Source organism: Garra rufa, chromosome 3 (assembly GCF_049309525.1).
Source record: "Garra rufa chromosome 3, GarRuf1.0, whole genome shotgun sequence".
In the NCBI taxonomy this organism is placed as follows: Eukaryota; Metazoa; Chordata; class Actinopteri; order Cypriniformes; family Cyprinidae; genus Garra; species Garra rufa.
The window spans coordinates 57,729,531-57,744,452 of record NC_133363.1 but is presented as its reverse complement, the minus strand read 5'-3'; the positions used below and the strand labels follow the sequence as shown (position 1 = coordinate 57,744,452).

Genomic DNA, 14,922 nt, shown 5'->3' with positions numbered 1-14,922 from the left:
CCGACGCACGGAAGCTGCGGCAGCAGTGACCGTGACACGGTCCATCTGCAAATGTCACAAGTGTCACTGGCACTGAGCAGTGGCATGTGCCAGTGGCTCCAGTGCGTCAGATGCCATGTCACTTAATGTTAATACTGCCTCTCACGCCGCAAAGTGTCCGTTATTACTGATGCGCAAACGCACTGTATATGCACTACAATACATCATATTTCTACTTGAACACAGTTCAGTATATTCACGTAGTTATATTCAGCGAGTGTTTTATAATGAATGCTCACGTGTTTTGAATACGTTTGCCAGGATTAGTGGTGTTTATGTACATATGGGCATCAGACGCTCCAAAACACCCTTTTCTTTTTTCATCTGTGAGGACCCAACCTAGAGATTTGCCAGGACCTTTCTCGCTAATCTAAAATATTAAAATAATGGCCTGACGCTTTACTATTGGGGGCTCTGGCAGCTAACGTTAGCTACACTGGCTAATTAAACCTATTCAACGGTATCACCGAACTACAGGCGAGCTTAGCTAATGTCACGTATTTAAATGGGTGAGCATGAGAAGAGAGCCTACATAAATTCACTTGTCACTCAGTTTAAGACGTTAAATTAGTTATCTTCCTCAGTAAACACCCTTTTGTTCGCCATGGCTGATAGAACCTCACTCACTGGCTCCTCAGTCAGACTGACTGCGGCAGCAGCGGCCGGGGAAACGTAGTGGGCGTGGTCACTTCAATCGAGAGTGACCAATAGAAAAAGGCCTTTCATCCTGGTAGGTAGAGACCGCCCACTGAGATTCATCTTTACTCGCAAGCAAAACTTTTCAACTCGCAAACAAAAATTTAGACCCGCAAAAAAAGACAGCAGAAAAGAGAGCAACTTTTGTGGTTTCGCGATGAAAAGCGTTTGAAGTGCACAAAGAAAAATAAAGATTGTAAAAAAATTTACACGCACTGCAAATAATTTTGTTATCAATTGCTTTATTTTTGAGATTTAAGAAGACTTTTTTTGCAAACTTTTATTTTTTAATTACAAAATAATTAGTTTTACTCTCAAACACAGTATGTTTGTTTGAATAATAAAGAAACAAAAATAACCCCATAGAAAACAACGAACAGAGCTTCATTTTGACTTAATTCTCTTACTTAAATACTTACATTTAAATTTTGTATTGTTTAAGAGATTGAGAGATATGAGAGATAAAGATCACAGTAAAAAACAGTAATATTTTTACCATTTAAAATAATGGTAAATTGTTTTCTATTTGAATATATTTTAGAATGCAATTTATTCCTGGGATTCAAAGCTGAATTTTCAGCATCATTACTCCAGTCTTCAGTCACATAATCCTTCAGAAATCATTCTAATATGTTTTTTTTTTTGGTTCTCAATATTCAAAACTTTTGACAGCAACTGTATATATGCAAATAATATTATTTTTTTTTATATATTTATATATGTATTTTTATTTTCATTTATAATATATGATATATGATTTGTATTTTAAAATTATGTTTTTATGTTATGATTTTAAAATTATGTGTTTTTGCTTAGAACTAAATAATCTGCCAGATGGGGTAAGCAAAAAAATCTTATTTTAAACAGAAAACAAGATTATTTTTCTTACCCCATTGGCAAATTATTTTGCTTCTTTCAAGCAAAACACGCTTAATTTTGACTTGTTTGTTCTGAAAACAAGAAAATATTTTTTACTAGAAAATCCTTCTTGATTTAAGAATTATATTGGCTGGAAACAAGAAGTAAGAAAAGCATTTTTGGAGTGTATCTGAAGTAAAACATGCACCTACCACAATATAATAATCTTTTCAGCTAAATGTAGTGAACAACAAAGAATTAAAAAAATATCAACACAAAATAACATGGTTTGGCCAACAGAAATTGTAATTATGAACACAATTTGCAACAACCTAACAATTATGGAATTAGCCTTTTGTCCAACCAAAGTTCAACCTTTCAGAGTAAACCTTCATAAACCTTCATTATATAGTTTTAGCGATTCGTATTCATTAAAATGAATAAATTTGCTCATTTGCCGTGAATGTGCTCAGCAGTGGGACGTAATGGAGGTCTCATAAGTTATTTAACAGTTGCACTGATTTAGAAAGAGCAATGCTCATTTTTTAATTTATTACTTTTTGGCTCAGGGCATAATTTAGCTTGGATGAAGTCTCAAATCCACTTCTTATTTTGTCAAGGAAAGAATCCACAGCCTCTGGATTTGCTCACAGGGTTTTGAAAACAGAGATGATCTGATAAAAGCCACCCATAAGCTTCTGCATTATGGATAGATATTGCAGTATAACTCAGTACACCTTGAATACCTGGAGCTGCGGTGAGCATCTCAGTGGTGACTAATAGCTAGATTTCTAAATTATTGATTAATAAAGTCCAGTAGACTGCAATAAACTGATGAATTATTGAAATAAGTGTGTGAGTGTGTGTGTTTGGGTGTGACGTCATCACATGGAAAGGGTCAGTCCCCATAGCTACTTGTTTACAGAGGAAGTGGCCTTATCATCATCTAAAAATAATGCTCTCTTCCTCTTTCTCTCTCCCTTTTTATCTTTCTGTTTTTCTGGCTCTCTCCCAGACAGAAGTTGACGTTGGTTAGAGAAATGTTAGCTGGCTGCGGTGCCGGAACCTGCCAAGTTAGTGTCTCTTCTCACAGACACACGCAAAACAGCTTATTTTTCTGAAAGTAATGAGTTTCTTAAAGTAATGTTCTGGCATAAGTACAGCTAAGGAGAATTGTGCACCCAAAATGCAAATTTGTCATTGCAAAACTGTTTTGTTTTCTTTTTTCCATTAAACACAAAATCAGATGGGCAGAATGTACAAGTGTATGTTTTCCAGATCTATCTAGAAATATAAGAAATTATAGTCAGGAAAATGTTTGGGGTCTGTAAGATTTTAATGCAATTGTTTGATCAAAAAAAAAAAAACTGTAAATTTGTGAAATATTATTACAATTTAAAATAACTGTTTTCTATGTTAATATGTTTTAATGTGTAATTTATTTTTGTGATGCAAAGCTGATTTTTCAGCATCATTACTCCTGTCTTCAGTGAATAATCATCACATACAGTTGAAGTCAAAAGTTTACATACACCTTGCAGAGTCTGCAAACTGTTAATTATTTTACCCAAATAAGCGGGATCATACAAAATGCATATTATTTTTTATTTAGTAATGACCTGAATAAGATATTTCACAAGATATGTCTGTAAAAATTACCCTGTTCAAAAGTTTATATACACAAATTCTTTGGTTTTTCAGCATTTGTGTGAATTTGAATCCTTTCCAACAATGACTTTATGATTTTGAGATCCATCTTTTCACACTGAGGACGACTGAGAGACTCATATGCAACTATTACAGAAGGTTCAAACACTCACTGATGCTCCAGAAGGAAACACAATGTGGGGTTGAACAGAATGAAGATGTGTACATTTTTCTTATTTTGCCTAAATATCATATTTTTTTAAATTTAGTACTGCCCTTCAGAACCTACAGAAGATACTTGCATGTCTCCCAGAAAACAAAATAATTTAAATTTACACTGATCTTCAAATTCTTCTGGAGCATCAGTGAGTGTTTGAACCTTCTGTAATAGTTGCATATGAGTCCCTCAGTTGTCCTCAGTGTGAAAAGATGGATCTCAAAATCATACAGTCATTGTTTGAAAGGGTTCAAATACACAAAAATGCTAAAAAAAACAAAGAATTGGTGGGACCTGAAGGATTTTTCTGAAGAACAGCGGACAGGTTAACAGTTCAGGACAAACAAGGGACTCATGAACAACTATCACTAAACAAAAAGCACAGCTGTGGATCATTCATGTAACAACAAAGTATTTAGAATCAAGTATGTACACTTTTGAACAGGGACATTTTTATAAATTCATCTAATTGTGGACTACATGTAAACATATTTTCTAGGAAATATCTTATTCAGGTCAGTACTAAATAAAAATAACATGCATTTTGTATGATCCCTCTTATTTTGGTAAAACATTTTGCAGATACTGCAACTTTTGGCTTCAACTGTATCTGCTTTTACACTGAAATGTCTTGAATGGTAAAATTGTAATTTCTGTCTGTATGTGGTTTTTGTTTTGGCAGGTGATTGTTACCACTCCTATGGAGATGCTAAAGATCCAGTTGCAGGATGCCGGCAGAATAGGTGACACATTTTCAGTCATTGTTGACATTCATAGTGTCTTGTAGATGATGGGTATGCATACTGTCATGCGATGCATCTGGAGTGTTTAGTATGGAAATTGTGTGCAATATACGAAATATCTGTATGCACAGAATACGGAATGATGTAATATTTTTGGCAAAATGTGGCGTGCACAACAGAGCACTTTGCATGTAATGTTGCATCCCACAGTACAATGCACTCAACTTGACCTTGACTACAATATGAACCATGGATGATAACAGGACTCTGCTTGCTGAATTATACATGCAATGTAGGCATGTGACAACAGTGTAGCAGAAAACATGAAATGATGCATACTGCATATACCGGCACCATATACAGTTGAGGTCAAACGTTTTCATACGCCTAGCAGAATCTGCAAAATGTTAATTATTTTACCAAAAGCAGAGGGATCATACAAAATGCATGTTATTTTTTTGGTAATTTCCTGAATAATAATGCATAGTTTTTCATTCTGGAGCATCAGTGAGTGTTTGTACCTTCTGTAAAAGTTGCATATATGAGTCCCTCAGTTGTCCTCAGAGTGAAAAGATGGATCTCAAAATCATACAGTCATTGTTGGAAAGGGTTCAAATACACCAAAATGCTAAAAAACCAAAGAATTTGTGGGAGCTGAAGCATTTCCTAAAGAATAGCGAGCAGTTTAACTGTTCGGGACAAACATGGGACTCATAAACAACTATCACTAAACTCCAAGGTGTATGTAAACTTTTGACATTTACTGTACATTGTGTGGTGAATGCAGTGCACTATATTTTGATTCCAGACATAGATGATGTCCTGTTTGTTTACTGCCTAGCATTTAAGAAAAAAATTGCATGTAAGGCATATGCATAAAGCAACAAATACATTTTTAAACTTTAGTATGCTATATTGTTATAACAAGACCCTTTTATGTTGCATGTTTAATTTAGCAAGTGCCGTCTAGTTATGTTCTTGGAAATAATAATTTACACTTGTATTTCAAGTCTCTTATGCTTACCAAGGCTGCATTTGTTTGCTAAAAATTTATAGCAAACAAATATTTACAGTAATATTCTGAAATATTAATACAATTAAAAAAATATATATTTAAATATATATGAAAAATATAATTTATTCTTGTGATGCAAAGCCGAAATTTCAGCATCATTACTCCAGTCTTTAGTGTCACATGATCCTTCAGAAATCATTCTAATATGCTGATCTCTTATTATTATCAGTGATGAATTTAATTTTAGGATTTGTTGATGAATAGAACGTTCAAAAGAACAGCATTTATTAAAATAGAAATCTTTTCTAACTTTATAAATGTCTTTAATGTCACTTTTGATCAATTTAATGCATCCTCACTGAATTAAAGCATTCATTTCTAAAATTTTGAACAGTAATTTTAAAAAATAACAGATTTTTTTTATTATTTATTATTTATTTATTTTTTACAGATTTTGAACATTAGTGAATTATCTTAAGAAACAGTATTCTTAAAGGAACACTCCACTTTTTTTTTTGGAAATAGCTCATTCTCCAACTCCCCCCGAGTTAATAAGTTGATTTTTACCGTTTTGAAATCCATTCAGCCGTTCTCCTGTTCTGGTGATATCACTTTTAGCATAGCTTAGCATAGATCATTGAATCCTATTAGCATTGCATTCAAAAATGACCAACGAGTTTCGATATTTGTCCTATTTAAAACTTGACTCTTCTGCAGTTATATCGTGTACTAAGACTGGCGGAAAATGTAAAGATGCGATTTTCTAGGCTGATAAGATTAGGAACTATACTTCCATTCCGGCGTAATAATCAAGGAAGTTTGCTGCCGTAATATGGCCGAAGCAGGCGCAGTAATATCATGCAGCACAACATGACCAACTGCATGCCCAGGGAGCGTTCCTCGTTGGAAGTTATAACTGCAGAAGAGTCAAGTTTTAAATAGGACAAATACCGAAACTCATTGGTTATTTTTGAACTCAATGCTATTGGTCTAATAGGATTCAATGATCTATGTTAAGCTATGCTAAGAGTGATATCGCCAGAACAGGAGAACGGCTGAATGGATTTCAAAACGGTAAAACTCAACTTATTAACTTGGGGTGGAGTTGGAGAATGAGCCTATTTCCAAAAAAAAAAAAAAAAATGGAGCTTTAATCTTATTTTTTGTTCATTTGTAAATTTTAATTTCATTTGCATCCAGCTATTTTTAGCTGTACAAAACAGCTCGTTTTGCTGCTTGATACTGCAAATCAATGTGTCTTACCATATTATTTAAATGCATTATATTTATTTTGAGCACACTGGTTCATAGTGCAAACAGTTTTACCATTTGTTTACCATTGTTATTCTTCTCGTTACTTCCCTATAGCGTATAATGAAACGGAAATCTCACCCATAAGCTTACTTTCACGTTGAAGATAAGTAGATAAAGGTAGATAAGTAATATGCTATTCTGACTGTATCTAATGTCTCTGACAGAGGCCCAGAGGAAGCTCATTGGCCACCATTTCAGAGGAGGTGGAGCCAGAGTGAATGTTGTTCAGTTGAAGTCTCCCACGGCCCTCCAACTCTCCAGAGATCTGCTGAAGGACAAAGGCATCGCTGGTCTCTATAAGGGACTAGGGGCCACTTTATTACGGTAGTCCAACAGAGTCACTCAAACTGCGGGATGCATTTATCCATAATGATCTTTCTCTCCATCCTTTATCTCACACTGGTGTGTTCTCCCTCTTTGTCTCCCTCAGGGATGTGCCCTTTTCCATCATCTACTTCCCACTGTTTGCTAACCTGAATAGCCTGGGCAGGAGGAACGCTGATGGTTCAGCTCCTTTTTACATCTCCTTCCTCGCTGGGTGTTTTGCAGGGTGTACCGCAGCCGTTGCAGTCAATCCTGTGGACGGTGAGATGGCCTATGTTGTATGAATGGGTGCATTTAATAAGATGTACTCTGTTCAAAAGACTAGGGTCGGGACATTTTTTTTTTTATATTTTTGAAAGAGTCTTGTTCTCACCAAGGCTGCATTTATTTAATCAGTTTAAACAGTAATGTTAATACAATTTAAAATAGCTGTTTTCTATTTGAATATGTTTTAAAAGGTAATTTATTCATGTGATGCAAAACTGAATTTTCAGCATCATTACTCCAGTCTTCACTGTCACATAAACCTTCAGAAATCATTCTAATATGCTGATTTGCTACTGATTATAAACCAAATACCAGGACTGGGTGTAATACATACAAATCATAAAAAATATTTTACTTCCTCTGTTCCTAAATCTAGTTAGCCGCCTTGCTGTCTCTGTCCTGCAGCATCTTAACTAAAATGAAACCTCATAAGTGACTGATTTGGGACACTCCACATACATAATAACTCCATTCATTATACAAATAACACTCCTAACATGAATCACACAGAGATTTGAGCTGATTTTAGCAGAGTATAGTTTAGGTCGATATGGTAACAGCACATGACAAGCATTAAATACATAAAAAATAATAATCAGATCAGGAGAAATAACTTTTATTTGATTTAACTATTTTACTATATAAAAAGTATTTTAATTTTGTAAGATACAATACTTTTTCATGATTCTTTGATGAATAGAAAGATCCAAAGATCAGCATTTATCTGAAATAAAAAGCTTTTGTAACATTATACACTATACCATTCAAAAGCTTTTTTATTTTATTGGGGGAAAAAATATAGAAATTAGTTATTTTGTTTAGCAAGGATGCTTTCAATTTATAAAAAGTGATGATAAAGACATTTATACTGTTACAAAATATTTCTATTTCAGATAAATGCTGTTCTTCTGAGCTTTCTATTCATCAAAGACGCTAAAATTTAATTTTACATATATTCAAATAAAATATTTCAAAATTTTACTGTTTTTGCTGTATTTTTGATCAAATAAATGCAGTCTTGGTGAGCCGAAGAGACTTCTTTAAAAAACATATATATATACTCATTTTTTAAAATTTCACATCAAATGTAGGTTTGTCAGTCATGCCTAATATTTATTATTAAATGGTATCATATTTAATTGAACATAATTGCATTCCATATTAAATCCATAGAGGGCGCAGTTTGCTCCTATATTTTAGCATCTCAGAAGTAGTCAATTACATTTGAATCATTTGAAGTCTTCATACATTGAAACAAGTCAATGTTTTAAAAAACATATTAGAATGAAAAACCAAGGATAAATGACTGGTATGTGTGTAATAGTGTGTGACAATAGCATAACATAACAATTTTTTTTTTTTTTTTTTACAACAGATGCAATTTAGTCATGTCAGTAACCTAAAATGAGAGTGATTTCAAATGCATTTTAGCACTTAATTTAGTCAAGCAGTGACTATTTTATTTTACACATGGACGTAGCAGCAGCCTAAGTATCTTAAACGGCAAATGAGGTATTTAAAGTAATACAGTTGAGGACAAAAGTTTACATACACCTTGCAGAATCTGCAAAATGTTAACTATTTTACAAAATAAGAGGGATCATACCAAATGCATGTTATTTTTTATTTAGTACGAAAAATTTACACATCTTCTTTCTGTTCAAAAGTTTACACGCCCTGACTCCTAATGCATTGTTTTTCCTTCTAAAGCATCAGTAAGTGTTTGAACCTTCTGTAATAGTTGCATATGAGTGCATTTAGTTGTCCTCAGTGTAAAAAGATAGAAATGATACAGTCATTGAAAAGGGTTCAAATACACAAAAATGCTGAAAGACCAAAGAATTTTTACTTTTCAGGACAAACAAGGGACTTATGAACAACTATCACTAAACAAACAAACAAAAAAAACAAAAAAAACAGCTGTGGATCATTCAGGTTACAACACAGTATTAACAATTAAGTGTGTGTTAACTTTTGAACAGGGTCATTTTTATAAATTCAACTATTATTTTCTCTTGTGGACTATATGTAAATGTCTTTTATGTGAAATATCTTATTCAGGTCAGTACTGAATAAAAAAACCCATGCATTTTGTATGATCACTCTTTTTGGTAAAATAATTACTATTTTATAGATTCTGCAAGGTTAATGTAAACTTTTGACCTCAACTGTAGTTTCCTTTCCCCCTCTTAAAGAACCACAATAAAATTAGCAAACATTATATCATGTCATCAATTATAATTATTGCAGCGACTTTGTTTAAGAGGGGAAAACAATTTTTGTGAATACAAACTAATGGTTTGTATGTGTGTTTGTGTTTCAGTGGTAAAGACCAGGCTTCAGTCTTTGACTCGTGGACGTCATGAGGACACTTACAGAGGCGTGAAAGACTGCATCAGGTAAAATTATGCTTATATGCTTATTTAAGTCTTTCCATCACTTTGTTTTGCTCATGTTTATTCTCTGAACATCTCATCATCAGTAAGATTCTCCATCACGAGGGTCCCTCTGCTTTCCTGAAGGGTTCGTACTGTCGTGCACTGGTCATCGCTCCGCTGTTCGGCATCGCACAGGTGGTTTACTTCCTGGGAGTCGGTGAATTTGTTCTTAGCCTTATGCCTGGAAACAAACACTGAATCTGTACTTTAGATAAAGGCATTGATCTTGGAACAGCTAATCAGATAATCAGATAATCAGATGATAAATTGTTGTAAATTTCAGATCAGCTTTGAAGACCAGTTTTCATCATCAGTACAGAATCACAGTTCCAGAACTCCAGTTCACTAGTGAGCACTAGGTTTTGGAACAGACCCAATGTTTCCTTGTGTTAGAAGATCTGGGCTGGTTTAAGTTGTTTGTAGGCTACGCTTTGTTCCATGATGAAACTAAAATCAACAGCTAATTGCTGCTACACTTTAAAAAAAAAACAATTTGTTGAGTAAACGTAAAATAATTTGTTACCCTGCTGCCTTAAAACTTAATGTTAAGTTATACTAGGAAACAACTCAGATATTTGAGTTGACTTAAGATATTGGTTTGTTAAACTTAAAAGCTGAGTAAGTTACCTGGCTGCCTTAGAATTTTAAGTTGAACCAACTCAAATATCTAAGTTGTCACTTAGTGCAACTTAACATTTTAAGTTGACTGAACTTAAAATTACAAAACAGCCAGGTAACAATTTTAAGTTGATTCATCAAATTGTTTTTTTACATTGTAAATTACACAAATTATTTCATTATAATAGCTGAGTTAATGATTAGTTGTATCATAAAGTACAATATCATAACTGAAGACAATTTGTTGCAATAAATTGATTAAAAGTGACAGTAAAGACATTTATAGTGTCACAAAAGATTTCAAAAAATGTGGTTCTTTTGAACTTTTTATTCATTAAACATATTTAGAATTCTGAAGTTTGCACAAAAATATTAAGCAAAAATATTAAACTGTTTTCGACATTGATAATAACAGTAAATGTTTCTTGAGCATTTCTGAAAGATAATGAGACACTAAAGATTGGAGTAATGATGTGGAAAATTCAGCTTTGCATAACAGGAATAAGTTACATTTTAAAATATAATCAAATAGAAAACAGTTCTTTTATATTGTAATAATATTTCACAATAGTGTTTTTTTTCAGTGTGTATTTTTGATCAAATAATGCATCCTTGGTGAGCATAAGAGACATTAAAAAACCTTACCTTCACCACAATTTTAAAAGATTGTGTATATCTCCAGCCACTTTGAATATTTTCTATTTCATTATTGCAATTTTTTTTTTAGATATGTTCAGAATGAGTCATTCATGAATAAATTAAACCATTTAATTCATGTTCAAATGTTCAGAGAAATGAGTGAGAATGCTTCTTTGTAGTATGAAATCAGTGTTTACAAAGCATTTTATTTTTAAGCTTGTTTTTATGATTAAAATCAAGCACTGCGAGTTTCCTCAGTGCAGCGTTCTAGTGAATTTTATTTACCTCAGTCTTATCAGAACCAAAAGAGACGTGCAGCTTTGTTTGAGCTTGTGTCTGTGCATTAAAACATAATCCTTTGCAATTTATATAAAAAGGATGGTGTAGCACACATACAGCTAAGACTATCCTCAAAAAACTTTTTAAAGGAAGTCTGTATGTTACAGACTGAATTAATGGTGGATCTTGCTGCTTAGGGTTAGAGGTTTAGAACAAACCTTAAGGAGAATATCTTGTTTTCCGGTACAAATATCAAAATCAAGATGTACTTGAGAAGCAAAATGACTTGAGATATAGTCTTGTTTTTTTTCTGAAAAATGTAAGCAAAAATAAGCAATTTCACATCTAAAACAAGACATAAATGTCTGCCAGTGGGGTCATATTTTTTGAGAGATGTCTTGATTTAAGAATGTTTAGATATTTGTACTGCACGAAGACAAAAATACTGAGTAAGAAAATCTTTTTTGCAGTGTTAGGAATATGAATACAGTTCTGCCTTGCACATGTACAATGAGCGAACAGAAGGGACTGTGGGCAGACATGCTGCTAAGCACTCAAGCAAATCAAGGTGGCAGGAGAAATGCATTGATTGCTGGGTATGTGATTGTATCTGCAGGGGCTTTAGATCACATTTAGTATTCGGACCACAGAGCTCCCTTCCATGGCAGGCTTTTAATAGCTTTCACATCGTACTGTCTAAAGGGACGTTTTGAACTCTCCACCGGTTGCTATTTTCATCTGTGCACTGTAGTGGCCGTCTCTCTATTTCATTCTAATCTCTGCCATCTCCTCTCTGCTCTAATCATACCTCTCTGGCCTCATCTCGGAAAAATTTTCTATCACCCCGGTGGCCGCTGTTATTGATTTTTGTATGTTTTGTGCGCTGGGAGTATATTTCGTCTCATAGCATAAGACAGAAGTGGCGGCAGCGCAAACATATTCTGGGAGATCCGTTTCATCTTGATATCATAGTCCTGAAAAGGCCGAGCTCGAGGCGCTGATTGCGAACTCGCAGGAAGAACACAGAGCAGCGGAGTACATGCGATGCATGGACAGCTCTAATAACTGCGCTCGCGTTTTTGTCTGTGCCTTGGGGAATATCTGTCTGCCGTCTACATTCGCCTCTGATTTCTGCTCATAATGAAGCCAGATCTTTTTATGTGCAGCCAGTGAAGTCACTTTGTAACTGAGATGCAATAGACGAGCTGGGAACGGAACGGTGGGGATTAAATCTTCACAAAGGACCTTCATATGAGAGATGCATTTTTTAAAAGTAGAACTTAGAAGTGCAGTCTCATTTACTGTTTTGTTGTAAAGTTTCACATGCAAAATCTAGTCTTTTCAATAGATATTCATGCATGCAAAACCTAGTCATTCCAACAGGAATCCATGTATGTGAAATCCACTAATTTCGATAAGAATCCATGCATGCGAAATCCAGTCATTCCAATTGGAATCCATATGCGCAATGCAGTCACTCAAATAGGAATCCATGCATTCAAAATCCAGTCATTCCAGTGGGAATCCATATGTGTAATCCAGTCAGTCCAATAGGAATCCATATATGCAAAATCCAGTCATTCTAATGAGAATCCATGCATATGAAATCCAGTCATTCTAACAGGAATCCATGTATGCGCAATGCAGTCACTCCAATAGGAATCCATGCATTCAAAATCCAGTCATTCCAGTGGGAATCTATATGGGAAATCCAGTCATTCCAATAAGAATCCATATGCGAAATCCAATCATTCTAACAGGAATCCATGCACCCGAAATCCAGTTTTTCCAATAGGAATCCATATATGCTAAATCCAGTCGTTCCAATAGGAATCCATGCATAAGAAATCCAGTGATTCCAATAGGAATCCATACACGCAAAATCCCGTGATTCCAATAGGAATCCATGCATAAGAAATCCAGTGATTCCAATAGGAATCCATACACGCAAAATCCAGTCATTCCAATAGGAATCCATATACACAAAATCCAGTCATTCCAATAGGAATCCATATACACAAAATCCAGTCATTCCAATAGGAATCCATATATGCTAAATCCAGTTGTTCCGATAGGAATCCATGCATAAGACATCCAGTGATTCCAATAGGAATCCATACACGCAAAATTTTAGATTAGATTAGATTAGATTCAACTTTATTGTCATTACACATGTACAATTACAAGGCAACGAAATGCAGTTTAGGTCTAACCAGGAGTGCAATAAGCAGCAAGTGCAGGATATAGGTATAATTTATAAGTTATAAGTACACTAATGGGAGATATGTACAGGGAGAAACTATGGAAATTATTTACAGATGAAAGTATTGTGGACATAATTTACAGGCGCTATTAACAAGTAGAATATACAAATAGAGGAGCATAGTATGCAGGTTGTTGTTAACTATAATCAGGAATTGCAGATTGATACGAACATAATACATAGCTGATTACTAAAGCAGGAATGAACAAATAATAATTTACAAATGTATAGATACATATCAAAAATTTACAAAATGTATATGTGCAATGGAAATGTGCATTTACAAATGGATATGTACAGTGTAGTGCAACAGATTAAGTAGTGCAATGGTAATGGGGAGACTGTAGGGGTGTGTGTGGGGTGGGGGGGGCAAAGGTGTCAGTGGGGGGCAGAGTTCAATAAGGAGACAGCTCTGGGAAAGAAGCTGTTCCTCAGTCTGCTGGTTCTAGTCTTTTGGGCATCTGAAGCGCCTGCCGGAAGGCAGGAGAGAAAACAGTTTGTGGGCGGGGTGAGAGGAATCCTTAAGAATACTGCATTCTCGACGCAAACAGTGTTTCTTCTGAATGTCCTCAATGGATGGGAGTGGAGTCCCTATGATGCGTTGGGCAGTTTTCACCACCCGCTGCAGTGCCTTATGCTCCGCAACAGAGCAGCTTCCATACCAGACTGTGACACAGTTCGTAAGGATGCTTTCTATCGTGCAGCGATAGAAGTTCACCAGGATAGCTGAGGACAGCTGGTTCTTCTTAAGTGTTCTCAAGAAGAAGAGGCGCTGGTGAGCCTTCTTGACCAGGCTGGAGGTGTTGGTAGTCCAGGATAGGTCCTCTGAAATGTGGGTCCCCAGGAACTTAAAGGATGAAACAGACTCAACAGTCATCCCATTGATGTGGATGGGATCATGTGAGCCTCTTCTTCCCTTCCTAAAGTCCACAATGAGCTCCTTGGTCTTGGTGGTGTTAAGGAGCAGATTATTGTCTGTGCACCACGTGGCCAGGTGCTGAATCTCCTCCCTGTAGGCAGTCTCATCGTTGTTGCTGATGAGACCGATCACCGTAGTGTCGTCTGCAAACTTGATGATGGTGTTAGATCCATACACAGGCCTGCAGTCGTGGGTGAAGAGGGAGTAGAGAAAGGGGCTCAGCACACAGCCCTGTGGTACACCAGTGTTCAGTGTGACGGTAGTGGAACAGATGTGACCTGATCTAACATGCTGAGGTCTGTCAGTCAGAAAATCCATAACCCAGTTGCAAAGTGAGGTGTTAACGTCCAGGTCTCTAAGTTTAGTGATTAACTTAGATGGTCTGACAGTGTTGAATGCTGAGCTGAAATCAACAAACAGCATTCGTGCATAAGTGTTTGTATTGTCCAGGTGTGTGAGCAGCGCTATGGAGACTGCATCATCTGTGCTCCTATTGCCACGGTAGGCAAACTGGTGTGGGTCCAGTGTGGATTGGAGGGAGCCCTTGAGGTGTGAGAGGACCAGCCGCTCGAAGCACTTCATAATCATGGGTGTGAGTGCTACAGGGCGGTAGTCGTTCAGGCATGTTGGGTTGGAGTGTTTCGGC

At 35.5% G+C, this 14,922-nt stretch overlaps 1 protein-coding gene across 1 annotated transcript in view; it reads left to right on the top strand.

Moving 5' to 3' along the window:
• The window catches only part of slc25a22b (solute carrier family 25 member 22b), a 15,920-nt gene extending 6,164 nt beyond the window's left edge, over positions 1 to 9,756 (top strand). Inside the window, exons 5-10 of the mRNA XM_073837383.1 lie at positions 2,609 to 2,666; positions 4,140 to 4,200; positions 6,694 to 6,853; positions 6,960 to 7,114; positions 9,444 to 9,519; positions 9,603 to 9,756. Coding sequence (XP_073693484.1) covers positions 2,609 to 2,666; positions 4,140 to 4,200; positions 6,694 to 6,853; positions 6,960 to 7,114; positions 9,444 to 9,519; positions 9,603 to 9,756 — 664 coding nt within the window. The remainder of the gene's footprint in view (positions 1 to 2,608; positions 2,667 to 4,139; positions 4,201 to 6,693; positions 6,854 to 6,959; positions 7,115 to 9,443; positions 9,520 to 9,602) is intronic.
• Positions 9,757 to 14,922: the final 5,166 nt, after the last annotated feature.